Source organism: Gekko japonicus, unplaced genomic scaffold (assembly GCF_001447785.1).
Source record: "Gekko japonicus isolate JY-2015 unplaced genomic scaffold, Gekko_japonicus_V1.1 scaffold1185, whole genome shotgun sequence".
In the NCBI taxonomy this organism is placed as follows: Eukaryota; Metazoa; Chordata; class Lepidosauria; order Squamata; family Gekkonidae; genus Gekko; species Gekko japonicus.
Window position 1 is genome coordinate 40,491 of NW_015166458.1, and position 14,366 is coordinate 54,856.

Below are 14,366 nucleotides of genomic sequence, written 5' to 3' on the forward strand. Positions count from 1 at the left end.
GGAGGGGGGGGGAGTTCTGACACTTGGAAAGACACGGTTGGGGGAAGGGACGACAAGAGTGTGTCATCTAGCTGGGCAGTGGGCAGCACTGGTGTTTTCAAATTGCTAGCATGACTCTTCCAAATGGTGGTGATATCCAGTTCAGACCTCTGAAAATGCACTACTGGAGAATCAGGGCAGGAGGTGGCATCCTGACCCAACGTCTTGCTGCCCCAGAGCTGAATATCAATGTGAACTGCTTTGAAATCAGGACCTGGAAAACCCTTCATGTGGCACCCAGTGATTTAGCTTACATTGGTCTGTTTGCTGTAGGTGACTATACAGACCCGAGGTTCCCAACATGGTGACACCTTTCTTGGTGCCCCACCCCGGGCTTTTAGAAAGCGGGTGGTGCTCTTGCCTTGCAGGGCTTCTAACCTGCCAACGAAGATTTGAATGTCTGTTACAGATTAAAACAGCAGTACTTCAGCAGCAGCTGTCGCCACAATGTCATCTTCATTCTCCCTTCTCATTCCCAGTGTTAATTTGAAAGTTACAACCTGTTTTACACTGCACTGGGGCTTCCTCTGTGTTGGGCTCTGTCTCCTGTGGCGGCCATTTTGTGGCTGTGCCCGTCTTCCTGCGTCAGAATTCCAAAAAATGTCCACAGGCTCAAAAAGGTTGTGGACTCTGGGTATAGACTCCTCTCATCTTATGAGAAAGAGGTAGACTTTTATCATCTCTGGAATCCCTTTAACCCCGTGACTGCACATAATCCCCAGCACACCTGAGCCAGGCGACGTGTCTAAAGACAGCCTGACACGAAGCAACACTCACCTGCACAGAAGAGTCCCCCATAATAAATTTTGCTCCCTCTATAACGGCCAAGTAAGAGAAACGAAGTTGGTCGGCGGTCTGTATGAGCCCCATTCTGTATTTCCTCATTTCCAAGAGAACCTGCTTGATGTCGACAGAAGAAGGATCTTTCCTTTTGTCCATCTGCGCAAGAAAAATGCGAGAGACTGAGCTGGCGCTCCGCCCATGCCTCCAAAGCGGCAGCACAACCACTCACTTGCAGAACTGCCAGAAGAGGTTTGTACTGCGGCAGCTAAACTATTCGAAACCGTCACAGATTACGTGAACTTTTACCAGATCTGGCCACGTAATTCAACGGTTTCAGATCAGTCAGTGTTGTCATTGCCACCAGAGCCATGCTGTCATTGTCCCAATGCTTCAAGGCAGGCCAAATGATGCAACAGGAAAAATCAAACTCTGCAGCCCCATGATAGTCACAGGAAGAGGCACAACAACTACGGAACACCCCCATTCTTTTTTCTAAATCTTGGCTCAGCTTTCCAATTCGCATTTCAAGTTTCATCAGGTACTGCCATCAACATAGCCCGAGTGGCTTGGATGTCGCAGGGGAACTGTTAAAAATTTCCCAGAATCCCGTGCACTCCCAGATGGAAGATGCTGGTGAGTCTTTCCTGCCTTCTCCTCCTTGCAGCAGCCTAAAAAGGAGAAGGTGAGGGCTGGGAGAATCTGTGTGGACAGAAGGCTGCACCTTGGGAGTGGACAGTGGATAGAATTACCTCTATCACTTAAACTAGCAGATCTTTCCGTGTTAGCAGAACAGGTAAAGAAGCCATTTTGCCTGGCTTTTTGTCCACACAGGTTTCCCAAACCCCAGCGTCGCCTTCTGGGCATTCAGCCGGGGCTGGCTGGGAAAGGTGGGAAACAAAACAGCCAGATGTGCAGAAGATCCAACTCCTTGCCTTCACGAACACAATCTTAGAAGTGTGTTAGTTAGTTAGACCTGTCAAAGGTATATGGTACCGGTCAAAGCACATTCCTCTGAGGTTAACCCAATCCTATGCACCTTGCGTGTACATTTCCTTGAATGCACTCAAGCCTTCCTTCCAAGCAAGTGTGCTTGGGATCGGTGAGAGGGTGAAGAGGACAGAATGGGATTCTCCTGCTAGCAAGGACGGCACCGAGATTAAAGTTGGGAGCAACTATTCAAAATCATTGCAAAGACACACAAAAAAATGAAGGCAATGAGTATTTGGATTTAAAAGAACTCTACATTTTCACAGTTCCACTGGCAAGAGAATTGACATTTATTGGCACAAGACAGATGGCAGATTGGGGCCGGGTGGGAGGACTGACTAACAAACAAAAAACCCCTCACTGACAGCTTTGTTTCTTTTAAGATTTGAAATGGAAATGTATTATTACTTGGGGAAACTGGGATTTTCTGCACACTTGAAATATTTGTGGACAGCTTTTCAACAGCTATTTGAACACACTGCTCCTTTAGGTGCCACCTGCCTCTTTGACAAGGGTGCAAAACCATCTGAACTGGGTGGCCTCCACATGCTACCCAGGAGCATGTGCTCAATCCACCGACATATAGAAGCTCGCTGAAGTGGCAGCGGTCAAAGCTGGGATTGTGTTACAGTAGAGTGAGGACAGAGGTCCAAACTACCCTCCTACAAAAATGGATTATTCAAGTTTCTGAAAAGTGTTCAGCTCTCTGCCCGCTTCCACCGAGCCTCTTTGTTATTGCAGTAGACGGCTTCCAAAATTTCCTTTGCATTTTACCTATGAGCAAATGGTTCTTACCAGGAGGAGGCAAGTATCAACCAAACAGAACGTTCCTGATCTCCCGATGCCTGCGCTGCAGTGCACTACGATGGATCCGTGTTCGGGGCTCAGTGACCCCGACTCTCTCACTTTGAACAGGAAGTTGAGGAACGAAGCTGGGGATTCGGGGACTCCAAAGTCAGGCCACGTTGTATAGTGAAAGTGCAGAATCTCTCTGGTTTCGTGCGTCTGCAAAACGTTTTGGTGAGGCTATTAAGATGCTTGCCGATTAGGAAACCTGACATTCTCTATATTTTCACAATCCTTGTTAAAGCTGCCTCAGTGCAAACTATTACAGTCAAGAGAACTTTTTCAAAGACGGATGTCTGTATAGCTACAGACTCACAGCTGAGGTTGTGTTCAAATGGGTTTGCTGCCAGAAATACCACCACCACCAGTTTGTTCATACATGTCCTGAAGTGAGGTGTTCCACAAAGTATTTAAAAATTTATTTTGGGCACTCCCACTATAGGACATGGGTGAATACTCTCATAGCAATAGAAAGATAGATAAATAAAAATATATAGGAAAGGGATCAGCAGACAGGCAACCTGCTAGCAGCCAGTGTGGGGTAGTGGTTTACAGTGCTAGGGTAGGATCTGGAAGACATAAGTTCAAATCCCCACTCATGCCATGGAATTTTGCTGAGTGATCTGGGGCCAGTTTCAATATTCTCACTGTACTGAATTATCTGCAGCAGTCTCCATAAAGAACTATGCTCGTACCCGAGGCTACGTTGCTATTTTAGAGCCACTGGACAGGGATGGATGGATGGATGCTGGCTTGGATCTTCCACAACATTTTCATAAAGGTAACAGGGCTATTGTACAATGGAATGATTCAGGAAGGCACTTTTATTATTATTTTTGGTATTTTTTTAATATGTGCGTGGCTGCATGCGTGCATGTGAGTCTGTGTGCACCTGGAAGTCTGTGCACTTAACCACCACACCAAACTGGCTCTCATGCCATTTGACTGCACTGTTTTATACCATGTAATCTACTTTTGAGTCTCACTGAGAAAAGAGGCCTTATTGAGTAAGTAAATAAATAAATGAATAGCATTTTTGCAGATGGAAGGATCTCCACCCACAGACTGTGACTTCCTCGTCTCCCCTTTCCCATGGCAGCCCAAGCTGCAGAGAAAGGGAGGAGGTGAGAAAGCCACACTCCGTGGGCAGAAATCCTTCTGTCTGTGGAAACACTCCAAGCGAACCAAGTCAATGGAATGCAGAAGAGCTGAATCTTGAGGTACCGCTACAATTTGGTTCCTTAAACATTCATATCATAACTTGCCGTTTGCAAATTATGTTTAAAACACTAAATTTTTACCTTATTAGTATTTAAATTCATTAAAAGAGAATACTGTATTTTTACATTTCTAACTGCATCAAGACATGAGCAGAGTCCAGTGGCACCTTTAAGACCAACAAAGTTTAATTCTGGGTATAAGCTTTCATATGCATGCGCATGATATCTGATGAAGTGTGCATGCACACAAAAGCTTATACCCAGAATTAAACTTTGGTGGTCTTAAAGGTGCCACTGGACTCAAACTTTGCCCTGTTGCTTCAGACCAACATGGCTACCCACCTGGTCTACAGATATGAGCAGAGAATGAGTGTGTCTGTTCATTCAGTACACCAACTGATCAAATGCAAAAAATGAAATCTGCTCCAAGAGCAAGGCCATAGACTTTTATATCAGCATCTTGGGTTTCCTGGAGCAACAACCAGTGAGTCATCACAAGAAAGAAAGAAAGAAAGGAAGGAAGGAAGGAAGGAAGGAAGGAAGGAAGGAAGGAAGGAAGGAAGGAAGGAAGGAAGGAAGGAAGGAAGGAGGGAAATACGATGCCACTTGATGGCATCAGCTTTTCCGTAACTTACTGTCAGGTTTTCCAATTGCAACTGCCGTACTGTATAGTAGGATTTTATATCTTCTGATGTCAAGATGAGCTTCAAGTTTGTGTCTTCAAAGAGCATTTCTTTCTCTTCCTTTTGTGGCCAGTACTGTGCACATTTTATCTAGAAATAAAAAATAAAGCAGAGGATAGACCTATTCACAAGTTTTTTATTCATCATTAAAGAGAACCCTATAACATTATTACTGATACAACACTGGCAGTGGAAAATGCTGTCAAGTCACTTGTGGCGACCCTGTAGGGGTTTTCAAGGCAAGGTTTGCCTCCACATCACTACCCTGGTATTCCTTGGAGGTCTCCCATCCAAATACTAGCCATGGCTAGCCCTGTTTAGCTTCCAAGCTCTGACAAGATTGGGCTAGTCTGGGCTATCCAGGTCAGGGCTGATACAACACTACTACAACAGTACTGGAGATTTATACTTACAGAGTCAATCTCTGGGAGAAATCTGAGGAGGAGGAGCAGCAGAAGAAGACGAAGAAGGGGAGGAGGAGGAGATTGGATTTATACCCTGCCCTTCACTTGGAGTCTCAGAGCGGCTTACAAACTCCTTTCCCTTCCTCTCCCCACAACAGACACCCTGTGAGGTAGGTGGGACTGAGAAAAACTGCTTTTTTTCAAGAACAGCTCTGACAGAACTATGGCTTGCCCAAGGTCATCCAGCAGATGCAAGTGGAGGAGTGGGGAATCAAACCTGATTCTCCCAGATTAGAGTCTGCACACTTAACCACTAAACCAAACTGGCTTAGCCACTACAGCAAACTGGAAGAATATCACACCTGACAATAGCAACCCAATACTCTTAGCACAAAGAAAATATTTCAATTTGTTGGATATATCACTAGTTACCCGCTTCCGGGAACTCTTCTGGGATTGCAAAACATGGTCATTTAGGCAAAACTGACCCCTGCAGCAAGCCAACAAAACAGTCCTGATGACTGATGTGACTTTATTAGAAGAACTGTCAGAAACTTAACGTGCACAAAGCTTTTAACCTTTAATTTGGAAGCAAAGGACAACTGCAATTGAATTGTCCAGTTCACCAAATCCCCTCCTCCAAAATCACAGTCTTATGAGATCATTTTGAAGCCATATGGGACAGCTTAAAAGGTTATGTTTTATTCTAACTGAAAATTGGAGCTAGCAGGCATTCCGATTACCTAACATCTTGACTGATCATAGTAATTTTCTCAGTAATAATTTCCTAGGAAATCCAGTGCTTGCATCATTAGAATGCTTACATGGTACAAACTTTTAGTCAGTCAGCTGCGCAAAGAAAGTATCCAGAGCTCGAGGAGAAATCTAACTAAAGAATCACTGAGTTAATAATACATACGAGAGAAAGTCTACAATTGTAACCACCAAAAACATGCTAATTGAGAACTGCATCTCTGCAGAAGTCGACACCGTTCCTCTGGCTAGGATTATTATCCGTGACGCACAAAGAGGGAAATGTTATTTTTAATGTTACATTTTCAGTATCTTATTGTCAAATGGGAGAAAAGGCAGAAACAAACGGGTTATTACATTGCTTTAATTACTGATCAAAAGACATTATGAATCAGATGGTAACGCTGGAGATCTTTTATAGAACTGAAACCAGAGGGAATCACAAAGAGTTCCAGGCAACAGGCTATCAGCCCTAAAAGCATTTTATGCAGAGACAATGATCGAATCCCACGTAGTTCAGCCCATTACAGAGGTTCACCGATGTCTTTCTTCCTTCAACTCCCAAACAGCAGGGCTCTGCTGGGTATAGCAAGGAATCATAATTTTCTGCAACCGTGTTTTTAATTACAACTGCGCAAAGAACAATTTTCCCCCCCGTGTGCAGTATTTGCACCCAATGGCTCGGCAAATAAAGATTTGCCAAGTTCCCACTGAGTATCTCCCCCACAACAGTTTCTCAAGAAGCATTTGCAGCCTGCCCCAGGGGACCTTAATAATTCTTCGCTTTGTTCGTGCTTACTGGCAGCGGAGGACGGGTAAATGGGGGTGGATGGGAGAGGGAGGAATGGCTGAGCGTGTGGTTACTGCACTTCTCTCTTTTTAGATCTGTTTCACTACTCATATTCATGTAAAACTGGAAACGTCCATTCAGCAAGGCAGAGATCACTTCAGACCAGTCTTCCTGGTGGAGAGAAGCCTTTCTTCCATAGTGCAAGGAGCACTGTTCACTTGCCATTTAGAAGAGGGCCAGTAACCAATACTTCCAAGAAGTGCTAGCCTCTAGATAGGACATTTACTGCAAAGCAAGCACTGCGGAATGGAAACTAGGGACACTCACGTCTGGCAATACCTTTAAGGGAGAAGACAGAAGCAGCAAAGAGTGCAGATCAAGAATCCTGGGCGGGAGGGGGGGGGGCACACTGGGCTGGGGTACATATTTCAGGAAACTTGCTCATGCCAAGGTTTGTGCAAAAATTATTAAAGGTTTAGAAAATTGGGGAATAATAATTTCAAAAAGTAACAAGTGGTATCTGTACGTAAAGTCGTAGTGAGAAAACACCTGGTCAACAGGTTGGTACACAGAAATCTACGATGCTGCACGCATTTCACCCCCCCCCCCAAAAAAAGGGACTGCTAATCAGGTGGGTTGGGGATGGTAGGAGGAATGAACAACTGGGCAGGTGGCCAGAGGGACGCAAGAAGAGGCAGACAAGAGGGGAGGAAGCAGGGACTCATGGGAGGGAATGGGATTCCCCCTCCCCCGTGAGTCCTCACGGGTCCTCCCTTTTGTTGTAATCAGTCATCATAATCATCTCCTGGTGCATGTTTGAGTCATCAGGTGAATCCACTCAGTTTCACAACGGAAATGACATATAGACTTACAAACGGAACGCCAGTGATGCTATTGACTTCAACTCTTGCCTAGGCTTTTTTAATTTTATACACATGCCATATTTAACTTTTAAAGGATTTTGTAAAAAAAGTGTAGCTATTATCTCCCCCTCCCCACACAAAAACAAGTTGTTTGAGGACATCATGGGGACAGCCAATCACCACTTGCAATTCTACTCCAAAGAACCATTTCTTTGTCACTGCTTGATTCTGGAGAAAAGTTGAATACGTTTGGACTAAACCCAGCAAGAGTGCTCCCAGAATAATGCTACCACTCGGTACATGCTATGTCCAATGTTCCCTCTAAGTTGTGGAGTCTTGTGAGCAAAAAATCTACTTTGTGAGTTACTGGCATTAAAGTTGTGAGCAAGCGATTTTGGCTACTGCGTAAATTAGTTTGCTCTGGAGCCCTCCTTCCTGAGCTAAGACACAAATGTGTGAGCTGGAGGCTAAAAAACTGTGAGCTAGCTCACACTAACTCAGCTTAGAGGGAACACTGGCTATGTCTGCCTTCTCCTTATGATAAATGGAGTAGACTGGTCTCTTAACTAGGACTGGACAATGGCACTCCACCAGCACTCCTCACTCAATAGTCTGCGGTAAGATTAAAAAAAACAAACCACCTCAAGGAAGTAATAGACAATAGGGAAGTCCATGTATAGGAATACAAAAGGAAGTCACAGCTGAACTACAGCTAGCTAGCAAAGTCACAGAAACCTCTAGTGATTCTGAAAGCTTTCTAGCTTAGGGAGCCTGTAATGATTCCTTGTTTTACTGTGTCTGTGTTCCTTTAAATGTTTGGTTGGTGTGCAGTGATAGCAGAGTAGAGTGATTGAGGGAGAAAAGTGTGGTGTGATTGGAAGATGAGAGTGTGTGGGAGGAGTTTTTGAAGTGAATCTGTGGGTGATTTCTCAAAAACCAGGATCACGAAACTGCGGAGGAAATCGGGCGAAGCCCCGAGTCAAAATGCAGCCCCGGAGCTTCGGGTGTGAAATTGACACGTTTGTGTCGAGGCAAACGGCGCTGTGCTGCGAGGCAGCTCTCGTGAGAAATCACCCTGTGTGTGTGTGTCTTGAAGTCAATTATGAAAAGTCAGTTAGAAAAAGCAGTTGGAGATATTCAGTTAGTGAGTCAGTAAGTGAGCTGACAGAGTCTGTGTGGAAAAGTAAAGAGTTTAGAGTTCAGTATATACAGCTTTAAGAGTTAAATGTGAAGGATCTATGAGAAGGGTCTGTGAGACTCCAAAGTTATAGAAGAGAATTAATACAAAGAGCTTTGTCAGTGTGGCTGCCCAGTGAAAGAGTGATTCCTGTTAGAGAGGGATCTTATGATCAAAAGACTGTGTGTGATACCTTGCCAGTTTATTTTACCAGTTTCTCTTCCCCAAAACAGCATCTTACTTTGTTCTTATTTCAATAAATCCTATTTTGTTTAAGTTTAACCCAGAATTCAGTTCAATCCTTCCTCAGGGCCACATGAAAGCCCAGACTCTGGGTCACATTACCAACAATAGCTAATGAGAGAAGATTTGGAATTTGTTTAAATTCCTGGTGGCAGTAGAAACTACCCTGTTTGTGAACACCAAGTATAACTTAAAGTGAAGACCAGTCCTCCCCAAATAAGAGGATGCCACATTGGCCCTAGCCCCTATGGCAGCTTTTTTGTGCGCCCTTGGCCAAATTCACGGCTGAGGTGCCTGGCATGCTTGCCACAGAATCCCAATGCACTGCAGGTCCTTTCTGGGGCATGGTTTCAGAGGTACCTATAACGTGGGGTCTTATAAGGTATGGGACATCTTCATGCTGGAGAATCTCTCAATCTATGACTCAACATCCAAAAATGAGTGTGAATTCTATAACCCTCTCAGTATTTGGAGTCCCATCCTACAAAAAATTTCCTTGACACAATTCGATTGGTCAGACATAGCCAATGCAAAATTTAAAATAATGCTGTTTAACTAGAGATATTTAAACAACCGAATTCTCTGAACTAGACATGTAAAAGAAATAGTTGGAAAACTTAGTTACGTTTAGAAGTAGCATGAGTTGTGCACCTAACCTGTGTTTATGCTGTTTATGTAACGCTGGATTACGTATTGTGTTATAATGTTATACTGGAATGTATTCTAAAAATTTCAATTAAAAAATATTGGGGGGAAAAACAGAAAAAAAAAAGGTTTGCTTTGTGTTGCCTTGTGTGGCCTAGAAGATACTTGACATTCTCTTTCACTTCATGCCTGCTGTAGAAGGGAGGGATTAAGAATGGAAGGGAAGCCGTGTTTCAAGTCTGCCATTTCCTGACCTCCCCATTCAGGGAGGGAGTCCAGCTAAACAGGCATCTCAGGATACAGTGGAATACGGTTTTGGAAAATGGGCCTCAAAGCATGTTTTCAACCAGATCACACTAACCCCAAGTGGTTAAAAAAATTAGTAATCATTTTACTTTTCAAAAGAAGAAGAGTTGGTTTTTATAGCCCATTTCTCTCTACCTTAAGTAGCCTCAAAGCGGCTTACAATTTCCTTCCCTTCCCCTCCCCTTATTCCCTTGTGGGGTAGGCAGGGCTGAGAGAGCTCTGAGAGAACAGTGACTGGCCCAGGGTCACCCAGCTGGCTTCATGTGGAGGAGTGGGGGATCAAACCCAGTTCTCCAGATTAGAGGTCACTGCTCTTAACCACTACACCACGCTGATTCCCAAAAGCAAATGCCTGACAAAAATCAAAACCTGACAACAACCCACTGCATGTCAGATTGGTTTCCATGGTAAAAAAAGGTAGATGTTTTTAGTACAAGATTCCCGCACACTAAGCCTAGTGCTTCTGAGTACAATCACTATAAACATTGAATATATGCTTTTTAAAGGCACCTGAAAGAGGGAGGTAATATCACACTAAAACATGGTCTCTTGATTTCTCCCTTGGGTTCCCAGGGTAAAACGTCCAGTCAGTAGCATCCTATACATACCACTCTTGACAGTGTAAAGGGGGCGTCCAAGCAAGAGGGCATGTATTTTAAAATGCGCAGAAAAGCACAGATGATGCATCAGCCTAAAGCCTAACTGCCACAAACACCTCTTTACTGACAGAAAAGGAACTATACCGGATCCTGTTTATGCTGCATACATGTTTGCCATGCAAACTGTGGCATAGAGGGCCTTTTGAAAGGAAACCGAGAAAAGATCAAAAAGAGGCAACAGCTGTATTTGCTCCATTTCTGGCCATCAAGGACTGCACTAAGAGGATTTCTAACAGCTAGGATGCGACTCATCTATTAGTGCTGCATTGGTTGTTTTTTTTTAAATCACAAAGACCAACTTTTGATACAAAAGTTGCCTTTTTGTAAAGGTATGAAGGGTACGTGGCCCACGGGTACATGGCCCGCCCTGCCCCCTTACGCAATCTGGCAGCCACTGAACCTTAATAAACGGGTGCCAGAGCATTAGCATACTTTAAAAAAAAAAACTGGAAACGGCTTCTTCCCTCAGTGTTCTCAGCCAGTCTGGAAGCAAAGAAAGAATGCAATAGGGTTGCTGACCTCTGACTGCAGCCAATCAGAACAGACTATGTGGGGAGGGCAAACTAAGCCCTTACGCTCCTTTATGCGGCTCTGCTGCTATGCACTGTGGTGTATAAAAATCTGCATTTAAGAAGCCAAGCAGACATGCATCAATATCTCGATTAACAGAAACCTTGAGAAATGCCCACTACTGTACTCATATTTCACACCTTTACAAGAATACCCCTTCTGCCCTCCCCCTGGAATCACTGGAAATGAAGGGGTGCATAAAATAGTCATGAAACTTAGCCCTGGCTTTAATGCCTTACTGCTCATCTATGAACTAACTAAAAACCAGGATGGAGTGGGATGAAGCCCAAACAAATATGCTCAGTCTAGCTATACCCAAATGCTGACAAAGCAGAGAGGTTAAGTAAATAATATTCCTGAACTGGGTTGCTGTGTGGTCATACTGTACTGAAAGCACAAACTTGGATTTTGAGAGCTTGGCATAGTCTATCTTATTCCCACACGACTTAACCTAAATCTATTCTTTTACTTAGCCTTTGGCAGACACATTACTGGATAAAAATTCTTAAAATGCATTTCTTGAGGATTATATTTGCAGGGTTTTTTTAAAAAAAAATCCACATCCACAGTGTGTGCACACACACACACACACACGCTGGGTTTTTTTTTAAAAAAAATCCACATCCACAGTGTGTACACACACACACACACACACGATACTTACTGATCCCTTTTCCATCACTCTGTTGAGCATGACAACACCACGGCTTTTCTGTTCCCAAACCATCTCCCAAAAGTGACCACAAGTATTTGGCAGAGGACCCTGCAAAGATATAGAACCTTCAGGAATAAGCAGTACTTACTGTGGCATACAAGTTCACAGTGGAGCCTAGCAACAGTTCTCTCGTTCTAAACTCAAACACAGTCGGTGGCTTCTGTTTTTAGGTATATGAAACGCAACATACTTTAAGTGATTACTTTTTCTCTCTACTGCGGTGCTGCCAAAAATGAATGCTTCATCATGCACAATTTTCACGATTTCTCTGCAAACACCTAAGGAAGCTCAAGGTCCTTATTTACCAGAGGGGAAATGAGAAAGAGAAGTTCTAAGAAAGCTTGCCCAGAAAGGATGTGTATGATGCTCTACAGGATGAATTTGAGATATCTGTCCAAGTTAGCGGGGACTTGTGATCTGCAGAGAAGGGGGACATTAGAATGAACGGCTAGGAAGTTTATTCATCTTTAGCACCTCGTGAAAAGTCTTGGCATTGCACTGGTATGGAAGGTCAGAAATGGTCTGCTGTTCCTGCTAGATGTTTACCCTATCCACTTTCAAAGTAGCCTCTCTTCTAGGTCAAAGGTTCTTCCTTTCCCACCAGTCTCTCACAGATCAAACCCATAATGCCCGAGGTATTAAAATGTATCTACAAAAAATTTGCCCAGGATCTAAACGTTACCCAGAGATGGGGTCGCTCCCACAAGGTTTGCAAGTGCAGTGACTTGACCCTTGGAAGAAAGCATGAGGGACTGCCGAGTGGCCGAATGTCAATTCCATTAGACCACAACCGATGCTTTAATATCAACCGTATGGATGTCTTATCCTCTAGCAGTTAAAATAAATAATCCAGAATGGCTCTTGCCAGGAAATCAGAGCCAGAGGGACTTGAACTGCCAAGGCTGAACTTAAAACTAACACTTCTGCAACTGGAGGGAGTACAGAAAGTCAGGCACCAAGCTCTGTAGGCCCTAAACTCCCATTTTTACTGGGGACGGGCACATGACTCACTCTTGATATTACAATACTTCCGGCATGATGAGCTAAGCCCCTGCAGTGCCTTTGCTTTACTACTGCTTACACCGAATTGGTGTTCCAACGGTTTATCTGATTTAATACTCAGCAACCCCATCTGTGACCCTGTGCTGTTATAAAGTGAAGTCTGACATAGAGATGAAACGATCCCCCCCCCCAGCTCCCCTTTAATACTCCTGAGGAGTCAATCCAAAGATGTTCCATCAGATTGCAAGTATCTTAGTAGAGCAGAGCCAAGGAATAAACTGAACCTTTCCTGAAAACCTAAGGAAAACCCGGATGCAGAAACTGCAGAAATACATGCACAGGGTTCTTTAAAAAAAAATAATTCTTCATACTTGGCAGATACTGAGGAACCTTAATAAATATCTGGGTGTGTCATTGATTCCTAAATTGCAGGATCCAAACAGCATGCAATCTAGTCATTTAACAATCCCTAATGTGTAAGGTCTCTGTTGACACAAGAGACAGGTCGTGGCTCAGTGACAGAGCATCTGCTTGGCATGCAGAAGGTCCCAGGTTCAATACCCAGAACTTCCAGTTAAAAGGGCCAGGCAGTAGGTGATGTGAAAGACCTCTGTCTGAGACCCTGGAGAGCTGCTGTCAGTCTGAGTAGACAATACTGACTGTAATGGACCAAGGGTCTGATTCAGTATAAGGCAGCTTCATGTGTGTGTTCACGTGAGAAAATGGGGGTGGGGAGCACAAACACAGGTCAGGCTGCTAAGAGGACTCATGAATTTGGTTTCAACTCAACGAGTGTACAATGAAAGGGGAGCTCAGATTCAACTGCAAAATCCAGACAGGATACTGTGATCATACCTAATCTGAAAAATATTAAATTTATTAAGTAACAGGTCCCAACATCAGATATCAAACAGCCAACTATGGTTCTACTGCACGGATAAAATAATCTGCCATTTTAGATGTTTCTGCAAACTCAAGGGAAGCTCCAGGTTTGCAGAACAATCTTAATACTAAAAAGGGGAGAGGATTAAATAAAACTTGCAATAATATAAAACCACAGAGCTGTCACGAGATTCCCCGATTTTGGGTTGCCTAGAAAACCCCAGATAACTTCATCCAGGCAACTAAAAATGGCAGCCAATATCTCATGAGATAAGACTCGCACGGAGTGTCACATGTATGACTATCTTAAATAAAACTTGCAATAATATAAAACCACAGAGCTGTCACGAGATTCCCCCTGATTTTGGGTTGCCTAGAAAACCCCAGATAACTTCATCTAGGCAACTAAAAATGGCAGCCAATATCTCATGAGATAAGACGCGCACGGAGTGTCACATGTATGACTATCTGCCCACTGGACAGAAATCTTGGGTGTGTGCTCAGTGCAAGGAGCTCCTGGTTCTCAGGGAACATGTTTGCTCCCTTGAGGCCAAGGTGGCTGACCTGGAGAAGCAGAGACAGTCAGTTAGGCACATGGAGAAGACTCTCAGGGACTTGCTAGATACGTCCCATTCTGGTTATGGCAGCCCCGCCGCTGCCAGGGAGCATGAGGGTCGCGAGGGAACAGGGCACCGTGCTGAGGATAAGGGGAATGTGCCCTCAGAAGGGACCTCTTCTTCAGCTGGTGAATGGGTATCCTTTTGCACCAAGGAACCATCCCTGGACAGGGAGGGAGGGG

General features: G+C 44.1%; 1 protein-coding gene across 1 annotated transcript in view; it reads right to left on the reverse strand.

Moving 5' to 3' along the window:
- Positions 1–14,366, reverse strand: part of PTPN1 (protein tyrosine phosphatase, non-receptor type 1) — a 28,886-nt gene that overhangs the window by 6,623 nt on the left and 7,897 nt on the right. Inside the window, exons 3-6 of the mRNA XM_015412049.1 lie at positions 11,633–11,731; positions 4,511–4,648; positions 2,605–2,814; positions 817–978 (exon numbers count right to left, since the gene is read on the reverse strand). Of these exons, the coding sequence (XP_015267535.1) occupies positions 817–978; positions 2,605–2,814; positions 4,511–4,648; positions 11,633–11,731 (609 nt within the window). The remainder of the gene's footprint in view (positions 1–816; positions 979–2,604; positions 2,815–4,510; positions 4,649–11,632; positions 11,732–14,366) is intronic.